Source organism: Acipenser ruthenus, chromosome 3 (genome assembly GCF_902713425.1).
Source record: "Acipenser ruthenus chromosome 3, fAciRut3.2 maternal haplotype, whole genome shotgun sequence".
NCBI classification, from domain to species: Eukaryota; Metazoa; Chordata; class Actinopteri; order Acipenseriformes; family Acipenseridae; genus Acipenser; species Acipenser ruthenus.
In genome coordinates this window covers 106536194-106557276 of record NC_081191.1, presented here as the reverse complement: position 1 = coordinate 106557276, position 21083 = coordinate 106536194, and the positions used below count along the sequence as shown (strand labels likewise).

General features: G+C 40.1%; 2 protein-coding genes across 3 annotated transcripts in view; one reads left to right on the top strand and one right to left on the bottom strand.

Annotated features, from left to right (window-relative positions):
• Positions 1–21083, top strand: part of LOC117969757 (uncharacterized) — a 61016-nt gene that overhangs the window by 33873 nt on the left and 6060 nt on the right. Inside the window, exons 1-9 of one of the 2 annotated variants that reach the window (XM_059020724.1) lie at positions 16979–17084; positions 17301–17353; positions 17592–17684; positions 17762–17886; positions 17992–18135; positions 19017–19094; positions 20137–20307; positions 20439–20535; positions 20805–21028. In XM_059020724.1, coding sequence (XP_058876707.1) covers positions 17053–17084; positions 17301–17353; positions 17592–17684; positions 17762–17886; positions 17992–18135; positions 19017–19094; positions 20137–20307; positions 20439–20535; positions 20805–21028 — 1017 coding nt within the window. In that variant the 5' untranslated portion in view covers positions 16979–17052. Of the gene's footprint in view, positions 1–16978; positions 17085–17300; positions 17354–17591; positions 17685–17761; positions 17887–17991; positions 18136–19016; positions 19095–20136; positions 20308–20438; positions 20536–20804; positions 21029–21083 lie in introns of those variants that run through there. The other variant, XM_059020729.1, reaches the window with a different exon arrangement.
• LOC117435669 (inactive ubiquitin thioesterase OTULINL-like) lies at positions 7560–12633 on the bottom strand. Its single transcript, XM_059020731.1, has 6 exons — positions 12498–12633; positions 11547–11578; positions 11359–11450; positions 10594–10743; positions 8629–8898; positions 7560–8150 (listed from the first exon to the last, which is right to left on the bottom strand). The coding sequence occupies exons 2-6, from the start codon at positions 11554–11556 to the stop codon at positions 7971–7973; spliced, it is 702 nt and encodes a 233-aa protein (XP_058876714.1). The 5' UTR covers positions 11557–11578; positions 12498–12633; the 3' UTR covers positions 7560–7970.

Genomic DNA, 21083 nt, shown 5'->3' with positions numbered 1-21083 from the left:
TTTGCTTTCCTCAGAGCCCCTCCTTTATCTGAAACGTTAAGTGAACCAAGGTTCCCAGGATCTTGGTTTATAGTATAATATAAAAACACTACTGCATGCAAAACACTAATTTTATGTGTTATGAGAGATGTTCTTAATATGTTACATCATCTTCTAAGTGATTATATTATGCTAAATTAAAGGTATGTGTTTCTTTTAACTTCATATTGTTTCATCATTTTGTTAATGAGTCAGTTTTGATTCCATACACCATTGTCTAACAGTGTATTTGACAAAAGTTTGTCTCATACAATATTCAAGTCATTTAGTTTCACTAAGTTTAAGTGGTAATAGTTTTCATTACAATTATTTATCCACTAAGATGCACTGACCAGGCTCTGACCTGTACCTCTCTGGGAATATGTTACTGCTAGCAGTTTCCACAGTCTCTTGTTTTTTTCCAAGGTCAGAGTCTATGCAAAGCACTTTATTAGATATATGACCTGTCCATTAAGCCATGATTTGTGCATATTAGTTCAAGACATTTACTTATCAGTACTAAACCACTAACTCCATAAACCTTCACACTCCCTCTCTATGAGGCTTGCAGCTCTGCTGAAGTGGAACCCAAGGACATTCCTTCTTTCTAGATAAGAAGAGAGGCCCTGGTTTCACTGTAGCAGTTTCAAATCACCACATTATAAGGAATCCATCTAACATCATTAGACAATAGTATAGTGGATTAATAACAAGGTACATTATAGTATATTACAAACTTAACACAAAAACATAACACAACACCTTTTAACTTCTATACTTCAATGGATATCATAATGTCTAGAAGTCTTATTGTTCAAAGGAAAGAAGAATAAACTTGTACCATTTTCCCATTTAAGTAAATCGAATACTGCTCCAGGTTTTAATCTTCTTATCACTACAGCAAAGTCGTGAACAAGCAATAATACTTGTCAGTTTTAAATAATATGTTTTCTCATTATAGCAAATACTTAAAACATATTATTAATCTTATGAAATAACTGTTATGAACTATAAACAGTTTCAATCAGCACTGAACCTGTTTCATTATAAGATAATCTTTCAATTAATTTACCTCTGTTTATCAATTGCTATAATATTATTTTGGTGAATCCCTTTTAGGATTTAAATCCAAATATATGCCAGTATAACTGCATTCAACTAGGCGTGACCCTTTGTTCATAAAAAAATCCAGCCGAGACAGGATTTTTTTCTCAAGACCTCTGGCTTGTTAGTTAATCTTTTGGTCACAAAGAGTCTCTTCTTATCTTGTGTTTTTAGGACATAAATGTGTAGATTAACGTTCACTTTTAGCCGGAATGGTGCTTTTTATCAAGCGTCATGCTTTCTGAAGATAAGATATACTTGTGGTAAATCGTTCATTATATATATTTTCTTAGGGATTCTCAGACCACTAAGTACTTAATTGAATACATGTGTAATTCCAAACAAGAGAGGACTGACCTATTTCATGGAGCAAGAGAGCCACCTACTAGTGGTACAAGGATACTCTTTCTTTATCCTTCCTAATATCTTTGACACTTCATTTTATAATACATTCCATATTTGAAATTGCCTAGTACATATTCAGCATATCCATATGTTCTCAGCAGGATTCAGCTTCTGTACCAGGTTTCGCTCTTAGTTGTTTCCACAAGAAGTCCCTTGATCCAATGTTTCTCCATCACAGGTGTGGATTTCCATGGCCTGACTTCATTCCTATAAGATACTTGGACACGTTTAGCTGTAAATATTATTTCTATATATTTCCTTTTGTTCGCACAGAGTCACTTTGCGAGGTACGCCTTCCATCCAAAACACTGAAGGAGGCCAAAACTCACTGTTATTCATATTTTCTGGTATCCAATTACTGTTCTGCCTCGCATCATCAGTTGGTAGACACAATACAACATACAATTGATGAACCAACAGCTGTAGCTACTGAGATCCTCCATGCAAAAGGTGTCATTGTTTTACTGACCAGCCTAGCTGATTCAGCGTCACTTGCGACAACCACTATCAGCTGCACGGGCGGCTGGATTAAATCCAGTGGTCGTAAAAAAGTGGTTTATGGAGTATGAAAGCCTGTTGTCCAAGCTTGGCATTGAAAATCTTCCTTCACACATCTGGAATTGTGATGAAACAGGGCTCCAAGATGACTTTGTGTCAATAAAAGTTGTCGGAGATGTTAGACAACCAAGCTTTGAGAAAGGGGAAACAACCACAGTACTTGTTTCCTTCAATGCAGTGGGCAGTTATGGTCCACTCATGATCATTTTTAAAAAATGATAACAAAGCCTACAAGCAACAAAATACATTATTATTAATAATAATAATAATAATAATAATACATACAGGTAGTGAACAAAAAGATGGAAACACCTGGGTAAATGAGGGACACCAAGATGAGGAGACCTCAGTGACTTTGAAAGAGGGGTGATTGTTGGGGCGCTTTTGGCAGGCGCTTCAATGACCAAGACAGCTCAACTTGCTGATGTTTCACGAGCAACAGTGTCTAAGGTGATGTCGACATGGAACTCCGAAGGAAAGACATCATCAGCAAAGGGCAACAGTGGGTGGAAGCGCATACTCCAGGATCGTGATATCCATGCATTAATTCGAAGTGCAAGGCAAAACAGACGAGCAACTGCAGATCAATTGACTGCAAATTTCAACCTGGGGTGCGAGCAGCCAGTTTCTTCAACAACGGTCTGCCGAGAACTCCACAGAGCGGATACATAAGAACGTAAGAAAGTTTACAAACGAGAGGAGGCCATTCAGCCCATCTTGCTCGTTTGGTTGTTAGTAGCTTATTGATCCCAGAATATCATCAAGCAGCTTCTTGAAGGATCCCAGGGTGTCAGCTTCAACAACATTCCTGAGGAGTTGGTTCCAGACCCTCACAATTCTCTGTGTATAAAAGTGCCTCCTATTTTCTGTTCTGAATGCCCCTTTATCTAATCTCCATTTGTGACCCCTGGGTCGACATTGTCTATACCTTTTAGGATTTTGAATGTTTGAATCAGCTCGCAGCGTAGTCTTCTTTGTTCAAGACTGAATATATTCAATTCTTTTAGCCTGTCTGCATATGACATGCCTTTTAAACCTGGGATAATTCTGGTTGCTCTTCTTTGCACTCTTTCTAGAGCAGCAATATCCTTTTTGTAACGCGGTGACCAGAACTGAACACAATATTCTAGGTGAGGTCTTACTAATGCATTGTAAACTTTTAACATTACTTCCCTTGATTTAAATTCAACACTTCTCACAATATATCGGGGCACCTTGTTGGCCTTTTTTATAGCTTCCCCACATTGTCTAGATGAAGACATTTCTGAGTCAACATAAACTCCTAGGTCTTTATCATAGTTCCCTTCTTCAATTTCAGTATCTCCCATATGATATTTATAATTCACATTTGTATTGCCTGTATGCAATACTTTACACTTTTCTCTATTAAATGTCATTTGCCACGTGTCTGCCCTGTTCTGAATGCTGTCTAGATCATTTTGAATGACCTTTGCTGCTGCAACACTTAATAGGGCGTTATTGCCCAACGCCCTATTAAGTGATTTTACATTGGTGTTTCCATTTTTTGTTCTCTACCTGTATATTGAATTCTGATATTTTTGTGATAAATCTGAAATGGTGTGCATAATGGTGTGCATCAGAAAGTTTGTAAGCAACTGTGGCAAATTGGTTGATTGTGTACAGGCGCAGGAGTGATGCAGTAGATCTCCGGCCCCAGTGGGCAACCTTGCCTCCTCTTCATGGAGGTCAAGGTTGGCCCCCAGCAGGGGTGGAGCTGCTACCCCGGCCCCTTTGCCATACCAGCAACGGGACAGACAAATAACCAATGTTCCCTCCTTCCCTCCTATCTGTTTTAGATGTAACCAACAGGGACACCAGGCCAGGTCATGCCCATCAGCAATGGAGGGTGACGTGGCGACGTGCAATTGGACATCTGAAGCGGGTAAGAATTATTGCAGATTATGGCTAGAGTAGGGCTCCCCAAGGAAATCCTGACTAATCATGGAACTAACTTTCTGTCTAACACGTTACAGCAAGTTTATAAAATACTAAAAATACATCCCATCAGGACATCTCTTTGTCATACACAGACGGATGGTTTGGTGGAACGTTTCAATCAGACCTTAAAGCAGATGCTGAGACGATTGGTGAACCAAGAGCAAAAGCATTGGGCATCACTTCTCCCCTACTTCCTTTTTGCAGTGAGAGAGGTGCCGCAGAGTTCGGCAGGGTTTTCCCCCTTTGAGCTCTTGTACGGCTGACAGCCTCGCGGAACCCTCGATCTGTTGAGAGAGGGGTGGGAGGAGCACAAAGGCTCGTCCAAAAATGTAGTGCAGCATGTGCTTCTACTGAGAGATTGCCTGGATTTGGTTGGTCGTTTGGTCCAGGACAACCTCAAATCGGCTCAGCACCGGCAACAGCTGCATTACAAGAAAAATGCATAAATTCGAACCTTTCGACCAGCAGACAAAGTAATGCTGCTGCTTCCCTCCTCAGAATCGAAATGATGTGCTAAATGGCAGGGGCCATATGAAGTGATTCGGGCTGTAGGAAAGGTGAGGATGATTTAGGCCCTGGTCTAGAGACCTCTAGCACAAAAGACATTTCGATGGGGGAACAGTTACTCCCTGATCAGCAATGAGAGCTGCGTAGGTTAATTGAGGAGTTCAATGATGTTTTTTCTGATGTGCCCGGTAGAACTAACCTTATTGAATATACCATTATCTCTCCCCCAGGTGTCATGGCGATGCTCGAACTTGGGGTGATTGAGCGCTCCAGGAGCGAGTGGTGCAGTCCAATTGTGATAGTGGTCAAAAAGGACGGCACCAACCGCTTCTGCGTTGATTTCCGTATGATAAACGCTATTGCCAAGTTCGATGTGTACCCCATGCCTCGGGTCGACGAGCTTCTAGATAGACTGGGAACTGCTAGGTTTATCTCCACTCTGGACCTGGAAAAGAAAACTGGACTAATTTTTTAGTGCAATTGGAAGATCATTCTAAGATTGCTGCTCTGTGAGAAAGAGTACCCAGTCTAGATTTATTCTATCGAAAACCCATAGCTGTTTATTTATTGGTAATTATTTGTAGAAATACTAGTTTCATTCAAATACGAACTTTCGACAAGTATTTAGGTACATCCCAAAAGGGGTTGCCATTGCATTTGTTTAATGTATTTTAGTATGTCGAAATGTATTATTTGTGTAAACCCACCTGTTATACTCATATTCACAGCCCATCTTGTTTGATTCGGCGAGATGGTGCTACATTTCAAAATTTTACAAATGAAACATACTACAGAATCTCTGCTGGTAGTCTTACATTCTAAGTGTATGTTTTTACAGTATAGTGCAATGACTGGGGTCGCTATATCTGAACTTAATCCTTTGAGTAGTACGAAAGTACCGGTACATTTGCTGCTCTCTGGTCCCCAAGGAGTACGAACCTGCCGGTACGTTCTGCAACTCTTAACTTGAATTACTGAGCCTACAAAGCTCCTGATCGCATAATGTTGTAACACTAGGTTTCTGTAACACCTTTTATTGGTCTCTTGCACCCTCTGCCAGATATTGACTGAATTACATATAATTATCCCAGTCACAAAAATGTCAACAGTGTTTGTAAACTGGAGAAAATCAGTGAGAAAGAAGTATTAGTAATAATACTGAATTCAGATTCGGATTTAAATTCAAATACTCACAATTCTTCCACTGAATCGGATGTCAGCGAGTGTGTCAGTGAAGACATAAGCGAAGAATATTTACCATCAACATCAAATGACAGCGAAGAGGCGACGCCAAGCTCTGTGCGTTGCTCCATGCTTCAAGGAGTATCATATGCTGAAGCATTAGACACTCTCACTCCCTCCACCCCCACAACCTGTTTACCCGGATATGATTTATTCATATCTCTCTCTCTCTCTCTCTCTCTCTCTCTCTCTCTCTCTCTCTCTCTCTCTCTCTCTCTCTCTCTCTCTCTCTCTCTCTCTCTCTCTCTCTCTCTCTCTCTCTCTCTCTCTCTCTCTCTCTCTCTCTCTCTCTCTCTCTCTCTCTCTCTCTTGCCCTTTTTTTTTGTTAGGACGTGTTGTTGTGGTTGTTCCAACCCGTTGGTTTTTGTTTATTGCCTACAGGTTATTTTTTAGTCAAAAACTTTCCCTGTGACTAAATAATAAAATATATTTATTTGTTTTATTTATTTATGGTAAAAATGATGTGGATGTATTTCATTAGTGTTCACTACATACATACAAACATATAGCTTTCAGCTTGTTTGTAAGCTGTACTCGTAATAATCAAGCGCATGCAGAAGACAGAAAAAAAAAAAAACTCACTCCCATAGGACCGGCAGTGCATTTTAGAACTCACTACTCAACAGTGGCGTGCCGTCAGGACCTTCAAGGTATTCTCTGCTGAGCAGACAGTGCCAAGTAAACCGTCAGTCAAATGACATTACATTGCCTCACTCACTTGCGTACAGTGTGCTTGCTTATACTATGAAACATACTACTCTAATTATTATATATGTTCATTTGTCTGATGCCTTTATCCAAGATGACTTACAGGGTTTACTAGAGGTTTTTTTAAGAGTCTAGGGGTTTCCTGAAGGGGATGTGATCAGCCAATAAGAGATCTGCATTTCCCCCGCATAAGTCTAAAACAACGACCAAATGCTAGAAAAAAAAAACAGTTGAGGGTATTCTCCGTTTCAATTGAAGGTCTTGAGTGAGTTTAACCAATAGGCGAGAATGTCCTCTTATTTTATTTTTTTTTATTTTTTTTTTAGACAGGTGACCAATCAGGAGTGAGCAGAGGTGGGTCATAAATCTCCCAGGGTATTCTCTGCCTCACTTGAAAGGCCTGCTTTTGCAACCAATGGGAAAGTCAAAGCTCTGACAGCTGACCAATCATTAGTGAGCAACCCCAAAACATGAATCTTCCTTGGTTAGCACTGCAGTTAGGAGGATAGCTGGGTTTGCACGATATTGCTTATAAATATACAGTGATAAATCCAAATACCTTTACAACATCTAATTATTTCAAATTTTATTTTACACTAAAATAAAAATAATTGAAAAAACGGAGACATCATAGTCGATTTGGTTACGAATTATTTTTCAAGGAGAACTTTCTCTGAAAAATTGGAGGGGGGGTCGACGACTCTGCTACCCCAGTCCATTTTTTTTTATATATAATTTAGTCGTTGCCAATTAGTTTTTATTATTTTCTCCCCAATTTGAAATGCCCAATTATTTTTTAGGCTCAGCTCACCGCTACCACCCCTGCGCTGTTTCGGGAGGGGCGAAGATGAACACACGCTGTCCTCCGAAGCGTGTGCCGTCAGCCGCCCGCTTCTTTACACACTGCGAACTCACTGTGCAGCCGCCTCAGAGCTACAGCGTCGGAGAACAACGCAGCGCTGGGCAGCTTACAGGCAAGCCCACAGGCGCCCGGCCAGACTACAGGGGTCGCTGCTGCTATCACATTATACTGCATCACAGCAGACCTTCTGACCAAAGGATCATTCCCATTAGCGATGCTTTTGTGACACTCAGTTGTAGTTATTAGATTCAAAAGAGTTACAATCAGATTGGATACTATTAATTTAGTATTACTACCCTTAACTCAAGTGCATCACCTGTGCTTTATTTAAAATATTTAACATAAGTTTTTTACACTCTCCTTTCCAAATATATACATTATAACTTCATAGTCCTATGAAGATTTGTCAAAAAAAGATTCATACATTATGTGGTTGCTACTGTACCTAGCAGGAAGTGCTGTCCACAAGGAAATGTTTATAGAACCAGAATATTAAACAACTCAAAAAAACAAATCGGGCTGTGACCCACTCCGTCATGACTCAATATTGATTATCACCAGCACCCAACATGATTTACTCAGAGGCTCTTGTGGTTTCATCCTCTACCTATTGGTGGGTAACAGGTATGTTATAATGTCTGTCGTCCTCTGTCAGGAGGGTGATCTTGTGCCAGTCCCTCCCACATACATCAGTGAAACTAACTTCAAATTCCTCTGTGTCATACTTGTACAGTCTGAAGGTTTGCATTTGCAGCTGTAATGTGTATCCAGGAAGAAACATCTCAATCTGTAACAACAAAAAAAAAGCCAGATCCTATTCGTAACTTTAAACATTACATTAACAGATTTAAACATTGACATGTTTTTCAAGGAGTTTTTTTGTACTTTATAAAGACAGTGATTTGGGTGGGCGGGGGCAGGGGCGGGATGGAAATGGGTACAGTCAACCTGTCTCTAAGCTGCAAGGGTTAATGCTCTATACTGAGATTTCAATTGAAAGGGCTGGAAACTTTTTCATGATTTCATCGTAATAAAGTACACAAATAGCCGTGCATTTCAAACAAGTGGAAGCAGTTTCCAATTTCACTGATGTTACCTTTCCAGGGATTGTGTAAACACTAGAGCCAGGTTTTAACTAAGCACATTCTAAACAGGTCCTATCATGTTTACATCGACAGAATGCAAAACAACTACTGTACGCCAAGTCACTCAATCACTTTGGAACTGTGAATAGATTTTCTGCTTTATTTCAAGGCTTAGTTTACCTGCTCAAGGCCACCAGAGTCACCAATGGTGTTCAGGTGATTTAGCATGAAGCTAAAAGGGTCTAAAGATGTGTCCCTTGAGAAAAGGATTGCACAGAAATTGGGGACATCTTGCCCGTGTCTCATGCCCTCAAACATCTCAATGGCCAGGTAGAGCATGAGGAATTTCACTGCCTCGTACATCTTGTACTCGCTTGATTCATCCATGAACAGGAGCTTGCAGGCCTTTTCACGTGCCTTCTTATCCTTGAGTCCATGAATATCACCCCACTATGGAAAGATTAAAACATTACAACAATCCCATGAAAACTCAGGGGAAACCCAGCTACTTACAGGTTGTAACCCTTTCTTTGGATCTGAATCCCCCTTACAGGAAAATGTCCAACTTACAGAATTTTTAAATGGGTGTTATTTCCCACTAATACAAAACAAAGCTGTATTTAGTAATATATTATATATAGTTAAAATGGTAAAATAAAACAAAAAACACACAACAATGCATGCATTGACTTCAACTTGCTGAAATGCAAATATGCTGATAAGACAAGTACACTTCTACAGTATGCATGTGCATTTCTGTGGAAGTGTCCAAAGCTGCAGCAACATGTGAATCTATCTACAATGTAGTGTACATTTTACAAATAAAGTGCCTTAATTATCACAACTTATTATTATTATTAGTTTATTTAGCAGACGCCTTTATCCAAGGCGACTTACAGAGACTAGGGTGTGTGAACTATGCATCAGCTGCAGAGTCACTTACAATTACGTCTCACCCGAAAGACGGAGCACAAGGAGGTTAAGTGACTTGCTCAGGGTCACACAATGAGTCAGTGGCTGAGGTGGGATTTGAACCGGGGACCTTCAGGTTACAAGCCCGTTTCTTTAACCACTGGACCACACAGCCTCCCACAACTGCATAGGAAGTGTGAAGTTACTTGCTACACTTTAAGTGACTGTTTAGAACAACCGCTCAGTGTTTCTCAAACTGGTTTCTCTCGGGGAATTTCTCTTGAGGAAACATTGAAAAAGTCGGAGTGTGTTAAACATATCACGTCTGTATATGCACATGAATGGAGAATGCCACTTGCCCTGCACTGAGAAAAGTGTTTCTATAAGACCCCTGCTAAGTCTGGTCTGAACTAAGAGGTAAATTGTTTATCCCTCTATGACTGCATTATCAAACAAAATAAAGACTGATAGACTGATACCCTATTCACACTACCTACAGTACTGGACATAACTTCAATTCAAAATGTAAGGATTGTGCATTGTTTGACATAAAATGGACAAACCTTTTAGGATTTGTCACAAAATAAACAATTATTTGTAGATTTAACCATTTACTTCTAAAACAACAACAATGGTGATAGAGGGCTTGGTGACTGCCATGTCTTCCAGACCAGGGATTCTCAAACTGGGGCCTGGGGATCAGCAAACATTACCCAGGGGGTTCCCGCAAGATTCTGGAAACTGCTACTTTTGTACAAGAATATACAAATGCTCTTTCACTGTAGTCGTGAAAGACCAGCCTTGGGATTTTATGCAGAATCTACTGTACATAATACACAGACTTGAATTTTGTCAATTTCTTGGCTTTATTCTACAGTGATCTGACTGTTGTGGTGGTGAGAGAGGCTTCTCAGGGAGCTACACAGCACCAATAAAACATGAGAAAAGAAAAAAAGTTATCCTCTAGAACACTACAGTAAAAAAAGGAATACTTCATGCTATCTACATTTTCATTAATGTCTCAGAAAATAATTCCAAAAACTAAAGTTTGGTTTTAGTTGAAAAATGACATTAGTTCGTAAGACCAGGACAAAAAAAAAATCAAACGAGAAACTGCTGTCCAAAATTATTCAAAACACATATAATAGTTATAAAAACAGGTATGAATTAAAAAAATATATATAGGAATATGAATATGTACCAATATACAGCCACCTTTCTTTAAAAAGGTACCTTTGTGATATCCTGCTCTTTCATCCAGGATGGAAAGGGTATGCCATTGCTGAGCACCTGAAACAGTGTCGCTCTCAATGCACAGTAGTTGTCTCCACGAACTCTGCAAATGTACCTGATATTATGTACCCTGTAGATTTCTCCATAGGCCTGAAAACAGATCATGGAGACCACAATGATAAACAAATGACCATGCATCTAAAGCTGTATTAGAGGTTTTCAATACAACAACAAGAAGTTGAAGGAAATTCCCCAATGAAAATGTCATGAATTACATTAACATGCATACTAACTGCTATACTAAGATTACTTCCAAGCACATCTGAGAAAATGCTCAAATGTTTGGTGGGTTCTTGTATTTATCATCGACTCCCTCAGATACATTTATGGTAACAACACTGCACCCATTCGCCCCTACTGACAACCTGATTCCAGTTTGGAATACAGGTGGTGGGTACTAAAGCCAGGTTGATATTGGACTATTTTTTACTGTGGAAACTTAGGTTGACATCCCTGATAATTGACAAGAGACACGACTCATCTGAAGGATGTTCGTTACATTGTACTTGTTAAATAAACAAACTCCCGCATGAATGTTCATAGAGTGCTGTGTTTGTATTACTGAAGATGCCTGTAGACAACTAACTCACTCGGATAATTGGCCATCCACATTCATGGAATAACAACAGTGAACTTTTAGATAGTCATGTATTTAATGGGTTATAATTGAGTAGCATGGGGAGGATTCTGTAGGATTGTTTATACCTTCCTTATTTGATCAGCATGAGGTGTCATTCCTTTCCATTCCAGTTCACAGTATTCTAGTAGGTCCATTGCTGGGGTTACACTGAGACTTTCTGACACCAGAGGAGAGAAAAAAACACTAAAGTGCTACACAGCATCAATGCAGACACAGATATACAATTCTGAATCATACATGAAATAATTCTTACTTTTGGTCATCCCTGGGAAACATCCTTTGTAACTGAAATGAAAGAGGAAAGGCTAAGTCAGTATATCCCCATACTTTAAATTGTGGTGAGCAAAGATGTTCTGGGACTTGGGTGGTTCGGGATAACACATTTCCTGGGGGTTCAGGTCCCTGGCTTACTGTAAGATATGCTGTGAAGTGTCTTGTTTGGTTATAAATCATTGTGTGTTTCCTGCCCTTGGTGTCTATTGTTTGTAATGTTTTTTAATAGGATATGAACTATAGAAAGTACAGTGCCAACATGATAAAAGCAATCCCAGTAAATATTCCCAATTATGCACAAACAGCCATCAAAACCCAAAAGGTCTATAAAAGGAATTTTGTTTTTTGAATGATGTCACTACAAGGTTTTGTTTTTATTCATATATAATCCAGGATCTAAGAGGAATGGTCATGAAGTGGAATGTTGCAAGTAATAAAACACTGCTGTACATGTTCCGTTTTTAATTTACTGCACTGAAATACCAGTGTTGTCTGTGACACAGCTCCTGAGTGCCTTCTGACAGATCCTAGTAGTACACACATAAGACATGGAATTAAATCAAAAGGAAACTTGTTGTGTATTGATGATGTTGTCTGGCTATGCCTTAAGATAAGGATCTACTGTAATATGGGGAATACATTATGAATATAAAATAAAGGTTTTAAATATTAATTAAATGGAATAAAGCGTTTCCTCATTTGCCCTTTGTCTACACAATTATCGAGTGCCAATAAATAACAAGTGGACAGTCTGATTTAATTTAGAAACTCAAACTAATCAAACTAACTAAAACCACTCATATAGTATTTTATACACGATCATTTTGATTTCATTTCCTGGTTTCCATAGAAATGTGTTATCTCTGCAGTGAATTGTGCGTTTGTGTCCTGGGCAAGATTTAACCTGTAACTAAACTCCACAAATAAATACCTCTCCCAGTATGCACAGCGGTAGATGATTCAGTAAAAGAGATATTCCAAAAACCAGGCAGGATATTCAAAAACCAGTGTTATTGCATTGAAATCGTGGTATAGTAACGAGAGCTTTAGTAGCAATGCTTTAGTGTTAATTAAATGAATCTGTTAATGCTTTGAAATTGAGTCGATGAGGTCGTTAATTAACTTATTTCTCGTTAAAAAGCTTAATTGTCGCAGGCCAAATACATCACGTCCTGTCTCAACGACTAAATAAGGGGAACTCGTTAATCAAAATGCATGCTAACGAGATCAAGAAAAATGAATGGAAGCATAATTTATGGAAACTACCAGCGAGACGGCTTTCTGACCAGCAGCAGCCAAATGGAAATGAAATAAAAAAATAATGTGAATATCTATTTTTTGTATAATTTGTAAACTTCATTTAAAATTGTGCATTGTGTCATGCAGAATGTACATTTATTTAGATAACTTCACATATAAAATGCTGATTTACGATTATCTGGCATGTGGGTAAAAATCGGAGGGCACGGATTTAAAAAAAAAAAAAAAACTTTTTGTATTTATTTTTTGTGGGGGGTGGGGGTAAGCCATCTATCTATATTGGTTGGAATTTATTTTCTTATGCTGACATCTACTTTTGTATGTATTTTAGTATGTACGATTGTAGGCTATAAATACATATATTTGAAGTGTCATTTGTGTTTGTAGTTGTTAGTTATTGTACATGTCTACCATGTGTGTAACACTTCATTATACATTTATTAAGCTTTTAAAATTAGGACCGAACACCCAAACCCAGTACATAATGTATTTACAGTTAATTGTTTGGTGAATTCCTCTAATCACGCATATTCTCATTACATTACAAATACGTTACGCAAAATCCATGTCAATGATCTCGATCACATTAGGTATTCCATGCATGTCCATGGCGATATCTTTTGAAAGCAAACCCCATATTGCACTTTTTAGCTATTAGCTGGGGGCAGTTCAAATCCTAACCAGAAGGGCGCTCTAACCCACTGTGGATCTTTGCATATCAGACAGTGAAATTCGGTCAAGCCCTTCAGATAACACCAAAAAAGTCTACACGAAACGATTCATTCTCACCGAGGTGCATTTATTTATTTTACTAGTGTAATAAATGACGCAAACTTCGATTAATCGATTGCTATGACGTTTTGGAAAATGTGTGTGAAAATAACCTGTCTGAAGTCTAGACGCCCTGATAATAAGTGCAAATAACTATACCTTGTTTTCTTATTACATTTTTCATATTTAATTTATTTAAGTTTTTTTTTGTCGAACATTTCAACAACTGCTGGTGATTTGTTGACCAGTCGGGAGTTGGCAATTGGAACATACATTTAGTGATTTTTTTTTTTTTTTTTTTTTTTTTTTTTACTAGATACAACATTGGTATTTAAAACCCAAGCAATATTGAATCAAGAATTACAGCCTCTTGAACCACCATGAAAACAACCACGCAACAAGTTTCGACCGCCAGCCATTGCTGAAAAGTCCAACAAGGATCCTACGTCGAATCAAATAAAATAAATGGAGGCTGTGTGGTCCAGTGGTTAAAGAAAAGGGCTTGTAACCGGGAGGTTCTCGATTCAAATCCCACCTCAGCCACCGACTCATTGTGTGACCCTAAGCAAGTTACTTAACCTCCTTGTGCTCCTCCTTGTTTATATATATATATAAACAACTGCATATTATTGAATAGACTTCAGGCGCCCCCTGTCCCCTAATTTGTGAACTGCAATATATTTTTTACCAATAGATTTATTGTACATCTTCCCACACCACTCAATTGTTATTGTGTTATGAATGTATTAAAATTGAATAGTTTTGCGTGCGAAACAATTATACTTACCTGTGTAAATGTGCTATAGTCCAAGTAACGGGAGAAGAATGCTGAGTCGACAAACAAACAAAAAAAAGTTGTTAAATGAAGACCCGGGAATGGATGTTTTTTCATTGCCGACCTGATAGATTTTGTTTCTTGCTATTTCAGTTGTGATTTGAGGATAAAGCAGTTCAAAAATTATATCACAGTAACTGCTATTCAGAATACACAACAGCCGGAACAATTATCGGTACCTGTAGGCTACTCCTCAATACGAGCAAATAACAATACGCTGTGCTAGCTCTGCTGGCTGTGTTTCAGTGTGCAAGAGACTCTACACAGCTGAGGATATGTCAAATCGCTGGAAAGCATGCAAAGGTCATAAAAAGACTCTCTTATTCCGTTACAACCACCACGTATGTGCCAAGGCAGTCTTGTTTTCAAACCGTGTAAACAAACGTACAGCAGTTATTTCCAACTATATGGCGACCACGTGTTTGTGTCAAATTCACTATAAATGTATAGAAAAGGTAATAATGTATAGAAAAGTTAATATCGGTAATACTCTATCAATCGTATTGTGCCTGCCTCCTTTTCATTCCTTATGTAATTCTTTCACAGTCAGGGATGGGCAGTATTGAAAATACATGTAATTGAAACACGTATTTTCATTGCATTTGTATTTTTGTAATGTGTAATGCAAATGCTAATGTATAAGTCTTTTGTATTGAAAAATATACATGCCTGAGTATTTTGTAATTTCAAAATACTCAAAAATGACATTGCTGCTATGCCATCCGGAGCTAAGTTCAGTTCAGGATTTCCGATGCAAACAAACTTTTTGCTGTGAGAACACAACAACATAGAGTTTTGTAAACAACGTTTTCTATACAAAAATATGTATTTTTGTTTTTCTGAAAGGGAGTGTTTTGAACGTATGCTCGTTACACTCAGTGTGTTAGCAACATGTATTCAAAACACTAGTCTTTTATGCCGTGGAGTGTTTTGGGCGTCCTATGTTGTAGAGTTATTATGTAAACTACGCCACCTTGTGGCTTATTGTTCTACCACATTACGCTATGCATGCTAGTTACTGTTTACCCGATCCGTATGAAGCCACTCCCTGGGGATAGGACTGGCCGCTGGAGGCTGGGTACCTGTGTACAGAGGGTTGCGCCTCGCTCTTATCTGGTGGATGTAGAGGGTAACCTGTACCACCGTAATCGCGTGGATCTGCGAGTTGCAGAACAACCAGTTGCACAAGGCTATGGACTGCCTGCTCACGACCCAACGGAGGTGCTCACAAACCCCAGTATTGCTAGACCAAGTAAGGAAAGGGGAGAGTATGCAGCTGTTGTTCCAGAGGGCTACGAGGATGAGAACTTCAAGCAAGTTAGCACACCGGTTGGTGTTTCAGGGCCAAGCACACCAGCCAGAGGAGAGTGCAGCACCACACCTGGAGTGAAACAGCTCCCTGCGGACAAGATCCCTGTCTTCTCTCGCAGTGGAAGACAGTTAAGAACACCAGACAGACTCAATTTGTAACTGATCTAACAGCAAAATAATAGGTTACCTGTTTAGGACTTTACAGGAGGGTTCAGTTCAAGTTTGTTTGTGTTTTTTTTTCTCTCCTTCTTTCTTTTCCTTTTCTGCTCAGAAAGGCATGTTTTAAAAAAAAGTGTTTATGAATACTACTAATAGTAATCAAACCAAGTGTTATGTAATCGATTGGTCAATTCACTCTTGCTTGTGTCTCCCTTATAGGGTAATTAAGGAAAGTGGACCAATATAAAAAGGGAGATGTTGTAGAGTTATTATGTAAACTACGCCACCTTGTGGCTTATTGTTATACCACATTACGCTATGCATGCTAGTTACTGTTTTACCCTTGGCCTGTGCGTTGTCACGGGGTTCATCATGGTTCTATACACAAACAGCTTGTCGTGTCTTTATTACAACACGTGAAACATCCTACACCGGGGTTGTTACAATATTCATTTTACATTTTTAAATTACTACCAATGGATTACGAAGCACTCCAAGGAGATCAAGATGCCTTACCATTTAGTGAAACAACATTTGAGAAGATACAGTAACTGAGAGCATTAATAATTGCTTAATAATGTGTATCAAAAATATGTTACGGGTTATTGCCTTCGCTGTAAACTAATGGTGCAGTTGTCCACAATGTCGCTATTATTGATGGTTCGGTTGCATTTTGGTAATGCCTTAACTTTAAAGACATTGGGTTGTGCAGATCTACCATTAGGTGGCACTATAGTATGAAGCGCTGCGGGTGATTCGGATCAGTGAACCTTTTGGTGAAACACTGGTTCACGGCTGAAATAGTAAAACGGTATAAATTGCACGCTACTTAGCGCTACTGTATTATGTGTATTTATATTATTAAATACCGTTGTTGTAATCAAAACCCTCTGAAGATTAACCCAACACTCCTCGGCTTTGCCTCGGGAGGGGGCAAATGATAAACACCCTCCTATTTGTCAATAATTAAGATCATTCCAATAAACGGATTATTAAACTCAGGTGCTGCCGCCCCGATTGGTTGCAAGCTAATTCAGGCGGCTTTATAATCCTGTAACCAGTCCTACTCTAGCAAGCGAGTATATCGGTTTCTTTATTATAAATACACGCTGTGCTGCTTGTGGGTTGGTTGCTGGCTTTGGCACGAAGGATGGGTATCATGGATTGTAAACTCCTTTTAGGGTGAGTTTGATGTGTTATAGTGTTTGGTTTGTTTATGTCTTTGATGGCTACGCGGTTTTAGATGCTTGCGTTACTGTATTTCATTTCTATATGTTTTGTTCTTGCGTTGCCGTGTAAAGGTATGCAGTGTCTTGAGTACACCCGAGTTTGTGTAGGATACAGCGTGTGTCTGAATAACACTTCTTGCATGCATTTCTAATTTTTTTCCCTCCTCAGAGTTGTGTTGTGTATGCTGTTACCTTTGGATGCGAAGGCGCAAGCGCCACCAGGTAAGTGGCGTTTATTTAATTGTTACATTGTCTTTTGTAGCTGCCACTTGACCTGCTTAAACGGGAAGTTTGTCTGAAATGTTACAAGCTGTCTCTGCCCTAGCACGGTCTTGCTCTTAAAAGCGCACTGTATCTGCCGCATAACCAACGTTGTGTTCGTCATTAAAACCGGTTAGTTCTCTGAATAGTTATTGAACCACTGCAAGTGAGAGTAAGTCTCTCGCCTCTTTGCCCGCAGGAACCTTTGTTAATGAGTGTCGCGACCGATACTTCTGGCTGACTACGAAAAGGAGCTTCCTAATTGGAGGGAACTTTCGCTTCGATATCATTGGTAAATATGATTTGATCGGTAACAGTAAATTGTATTTGCAGGATGCCTCAACATACAAAAGCTTTTTTTGTGTTTAGGTAACGACGGCATTCACCCTCTGGACAATAGATACGCCGCATCCTGTGGCTTTACCTACTCTATTAATATCCCCGGCGACCTGATATTCAGGGCTTCTTTCTTTGCTTGTCACGTCTCCAGCAATGTGAGTCCTGTGCGGTCACACTTCACACGGCCAGCTCCGTATGTATGGCAACATTATTACAAGCGACAGTGTCTCCTTGTAAACTAATGGCTTTTCTCTCTTTAGAGTGATTCGGAGTTTAGCTTGAGGTTCCGTTTCGTTCGCATCGACCAGTTCAGCAGAGAGACTTACTACCCGTTCTCTATGACGTGCAGTACTACCAAGCAGTGGTACCCCCGCGAAATCGTCTGTGAAGAGAACTACATGGAGGTAAGACCTCTCCAGTCCTGGGTTTGACCTGTACTCCCACTAGCTATAATACATTGCCCACAATAATGCCTCACCCTTTGGTCCATTATCCTTCTGCAGATTCTTTTCTTTTTAAACTACCTTTTTGTGCCACTGTGGTACCAGTTTTAATAAAACAATACTCTAATTCAACCAATATTTCCCCATATTTTATTTTGTCAACATGTTGCAACTGAAACTGGTTTAGGACAGAATACCAAACACTAATTGAATTACAAGTATTGTAGAATCTCTTTGGAAACCTTTGTCTGCTTTTATTACAAATCCAAATTGGTGTGCATTGCCTTTTTGCTTCCCATATTTGCACAATTGTGCATTTTATATTGTTTACAGCATTAAACTGAAGGTGAATTATTGATTCTCTCTTCCCCCCCCCCCCCCCCCCCCCCCCAGTCAACATAATATCCAAAAAGTTAATTTAACTTTCATGGCTTGGCACTTTCTACAGACTCTTGTAGTGGTTCTGTTTCATTGCAAGTGTGGGGTGCATTTGTTTCTTTCTCTAGCACCAATACACAGAATCTGGTTGCGTAGTCTTCTACCAAACCCAGGCAACAAATGCAACCTGCCACTGTTGGTGTTGCTAAAATGCAGTGTCCATGATTGTTTACAGTTATACCTTGTACTCCTTCAGAAGCTTGTATCAAATTCTCAGCAGACTTCTTGCTGCATGGCTTAATTCTATCTGGTTGTGACTTCAGAGCCCAGTACCTGTAACAGGGTTCCTCTTGGCTGATCTAGCCATCTACTTCTGTAAAGTGACGGGCTGCTAGATCGTCTTTAAGCTATAGGGAGGTCTGAACCTAAATGATTGTATAACGTTATCCCCTTGTCATCTTTAGATATCTGTAAGGAGAAATGTGCCAGTTATTGCTCAGGAGGGGATGGATACTGAAGACTGGCAAGCTGCTCTCCCTGCAGTAAGTTAAAAACCACTCCTGTTTGCTTACAAGCTGCTATCCAGCTCACAGTAGCATCTTGCTGTGAGCAGTACTATTAGCTTGTCTTTCTGCAACCTGTCCTATATTTCTAATTTAACAAAAGGTATGGCTCATGTTAATATAACATGATTGCTGTTTGCTGCAAATGCTCATGCTGCCATATATATATGAATGAGCATCAAATGTATCTCATATTTGGATAAAATGCACTAGATCTATTTGAAAAAGGACTTTGTCTCGCTGCAGTGACTCTACTGTGCTGACCAACAATTGATATTTTACCATCTGATGTAATGGGGGGGGGGGGGGGGACTGTAAGTCACAGGCTAGCATGTGTGGCCACTGTTGGAAGCAGTACGCATGCTTTGCACCAGGTTTCTGGATGTTGTCTTTTGGAATCCTGGCCCATTCCTCTCGTCATGCGTGGATAAGCATCTGCCTGTTCAGTGGTCTCCGAGCCCTAGAAGCCACATGCCGCCCAAGTTCATCCCACAGATGTTCAATTGGGCTTGGGTCTGGGGAATAAGGCATCCATGGCATGACTCTCGCCTTTCTGCAAGAAAGCTGTCGTGACACGAGCAACATGTAACCATTCCTGCAAGACCATGCACGTTGGCCTATTAGGATGGGCTTGCAAGAAGGGCACCAAGTGAGGCCTTGGGACTTGATCAACATATTGCTGTGGAGTCCTGTTTCCATCAATCCCTCACTGGCAGCGGAGTTCTGTAGCAACTAGACCATCACACTTGGACCTCCCCACCGATTGGTCTCTCGTACACAACCGTATCACTAATTGGGTGTATATTAAGTGCCTATGTTTCAGTCCTAGTTTATATTCTATGCAGGCTTGTGACTTGCTGCTAATCTATGCAAGTGTGAACTCTCAAGCTTCATAACTTGTCTAGCTAAAATCACTCCACACTTTCCCAGTCAACTTGGCTTCTTGCCTCCTTCCCCAGTCCCATAAAACTAGACTAGCCCCTAGACCTTCTGACCAGCTGCTGTCTCTCCTGTGTTCCAGGCCCAGGAAGCTATCATGTCAGTGTGGCAGGTTGTGTTCCACAAGACCGGACAGCCAGCAAAATCCATGAATGCCTCCGTGGCCCAGTCTCGGGGCTACATGATCAACTCCACCTCCAGTAGGATCCTCTTCCGCTCGCCCTATAACATGCCGGAATCAGAAATGCTTACAGTAAGACCTCTCCAAAAGCACTATTAAAATATCGGGTTCTGTTTTTAGCAGAGGTCCATATTGCTCCATCAGTGTCTCCAAGCACACTTGTATTGCTTCTGTGCCTGTGAGTTCATGCCATGTTCTTCCAGGTTAATGGAATCCAAGTGGAAGCAATCCGGGCAACTGTCTTCTACAAGCAAAGGTGGATGCTGCTATTGGTGGACACTTCTGCTGCCTGTACCAAGAGTAAGATCTAAAGCTTGGCTATCTTGCCATGGTCCAGAGGCCATGTAAAACGACTGCCATGGTGTGGTCCTTTTTTTAACTGGACAATTACTAGTACAGTTACTACTACTAGGTTACAAAAGGAACATCTCTGCATGCTAGCACTACAGAATTCTACAAACAAGGGCCATGATCATGGCCATATTGCTTGCCATCTGCTTGCACTTCCTTTTATACAGAAATCCCTAATGGATACAAGTTTTTAAAGCAAACTGTCTTTTCCCTCCTAGATCTTGGCACTTTTGATGGTACACATTTGGCTTGGGTTGCACCCAGAGTGCTCACTCCACTGGTCCTGCATATAGAGAAGTTCCAGGACAAGGGTATTGCCATGGGTGTGGAGGGGAAGCTGCTTGACCTTGCCACTATCCGTAGACGGAACTATGAACTGAAAGTGAATGAGACCTTCATAGAAATCTCCGTTCCTTATGGCGCGGAGGGTGGCTACCTGAAGGTAACGGGGGTTTTACAGGAGAGGGGGTGGAGGGTTTGGCTCTGGCGTTCCTTCA

What these genes read in the sequence shown, in the direction of transcription:
- LOC117435669 (XM_059020731.1), bottom strand. An exon ending in AAGAGCAGGATATCACAAAG is followed by an intron (nt 8,899 to 10,593) that starts GTACCTTTTTAA and finishes ATCTTTCCATAG; the next exon opens with TGGGGTGATATTCATGGACT. An exon ending in ACTCTGGTGGCCTTGAGCAG is followed by an intron (nt 8,151 to 8,628) that starts GTAAACTAAGCC and finishes TTGTTGTTACAG; the next exon opens with ATTGAGATGTTTCTTCCTGG.